This window comes from Hipposideros armiger, unplaced genomic scaffold, assembly GCF_001890085.2.
Source record: "Hipposideros armiger isolate ML-2016 unplaced genomic scaffold, ASM189008v1 scaffold_19, whole genome shotgun sequence".
Taxonomy (NCBI): Eukaryota; Metazoa; Chordata; class Mammalia; order Chiroptera; family Hipposideridae; genus Hipposideros; species Hipposideros armiger.
In genome coordinates, this window is record NW_017731369.1 from 4491913 (window position 1) to 4492895 (window position 983).

General features: G+C 51.9%; 1 protein-coding gene across 1 annotated transcript in view; it reads right to left on the minus strand.

Moving 5' to 3' along the window:
- MBTPS1 (membrane bound transcription factor peptidase, site 1) overlaps window positions 1-983 on the minus strand; it is a 74650-nt gene that overhangs the window by 53105 nt on the left and 20562 nt on the right. Inside the window, exons 5-6 of the mRNA XM_019634782.1 lie at window positions 621-731; window positions 56-165 (exon numbers count right to left, since the gene is read on the minus strand). Of these exons, the coding sequence (XP_019490327.1) occupies window positions 56-165; window positions 621-731 (221 nt within the window). The remainder of the gene's footprint in view (window positions 1-55; window positions 166-620; window positions 732-983) is intronic.

The window sequence follows — 983 nt, forward strand, 5'->3', positions numbered from 1 at the left end:
ACTTTTTACACTTTAACATCAACTCTTTAAGTTTCAGGGCCCTCAAAACACCTACCTGGTTGTTGGTAAAGACCCTGAAAATATGAAGTTCGGCATCGGGAGCAAATCCTTGGCATTCCCTCATGCTGGCTATCACACCTGCCACGAATGTGCCATGGCCCAGCCCTGTTGCCCAGAAGGGAAAAAGGTCATAAAACCGCTGACATAAAACGTGCGCGCCAGCATGCAACACTGCAAACCACCAATTCAAACAGGCTCGTTCTCCCAGTCCTAGCTACCGAATCTGCTCCTCGTGCTGTCTTCCTCTCAGAGCCCACGCCGTCCCTGCCCCACTTCTGGGTCTCCCATGCCTGCCCTCTCCCAAACAGGGAGCTGCTCCTCCACCAGGCATCCCTCTCTCCTCAAACGCTATGTCCTGACATCCGGAGACATTTAGCAAAGTCTCTGCCAAAAGACACAACGGGTTTGTCTGAATCACTACGGTACGCAAACTGTTTAGTCATCAACACACAGAAAAAAACACTCTCAGCTGATAAAACAGAGGACGAGAGTCAGGTAGGAAGCCCGTATGTGCCCAGAAAATACGTCCCCCACGGTCTCGCCTGGGCACTGCCACTTACCGTCGTCCAGCGTCCGCTCGTTGGTCCAGTTGGTTCTCTCCTTCACATTTTTGAAGTGGGGATGCTTCTCACTCAGCCCAGTGTCAAAAACAGCAACCCTTACGTTAGCACCTTATTCCAAAAAGAAAGCAAGTACAGTCCAGTTTGGAGAAATGATCTTTTTGGATTTTGGTCTACAAAACACACCCCTCCTTGGAACCCATAGACAACGACATGCCATCGAGGGCCAAAGCCTGGGCAGCGTGCACAGGTTAGGTCAGGTGCCCCGGGGCCCCGGCTGAGTTGAGGCTAAGGGGACAGCTGGGCAGCACCACCATGTGCTGCTAAATACGACTCGAGGATCAACAGAAAATCGCTTCGGAC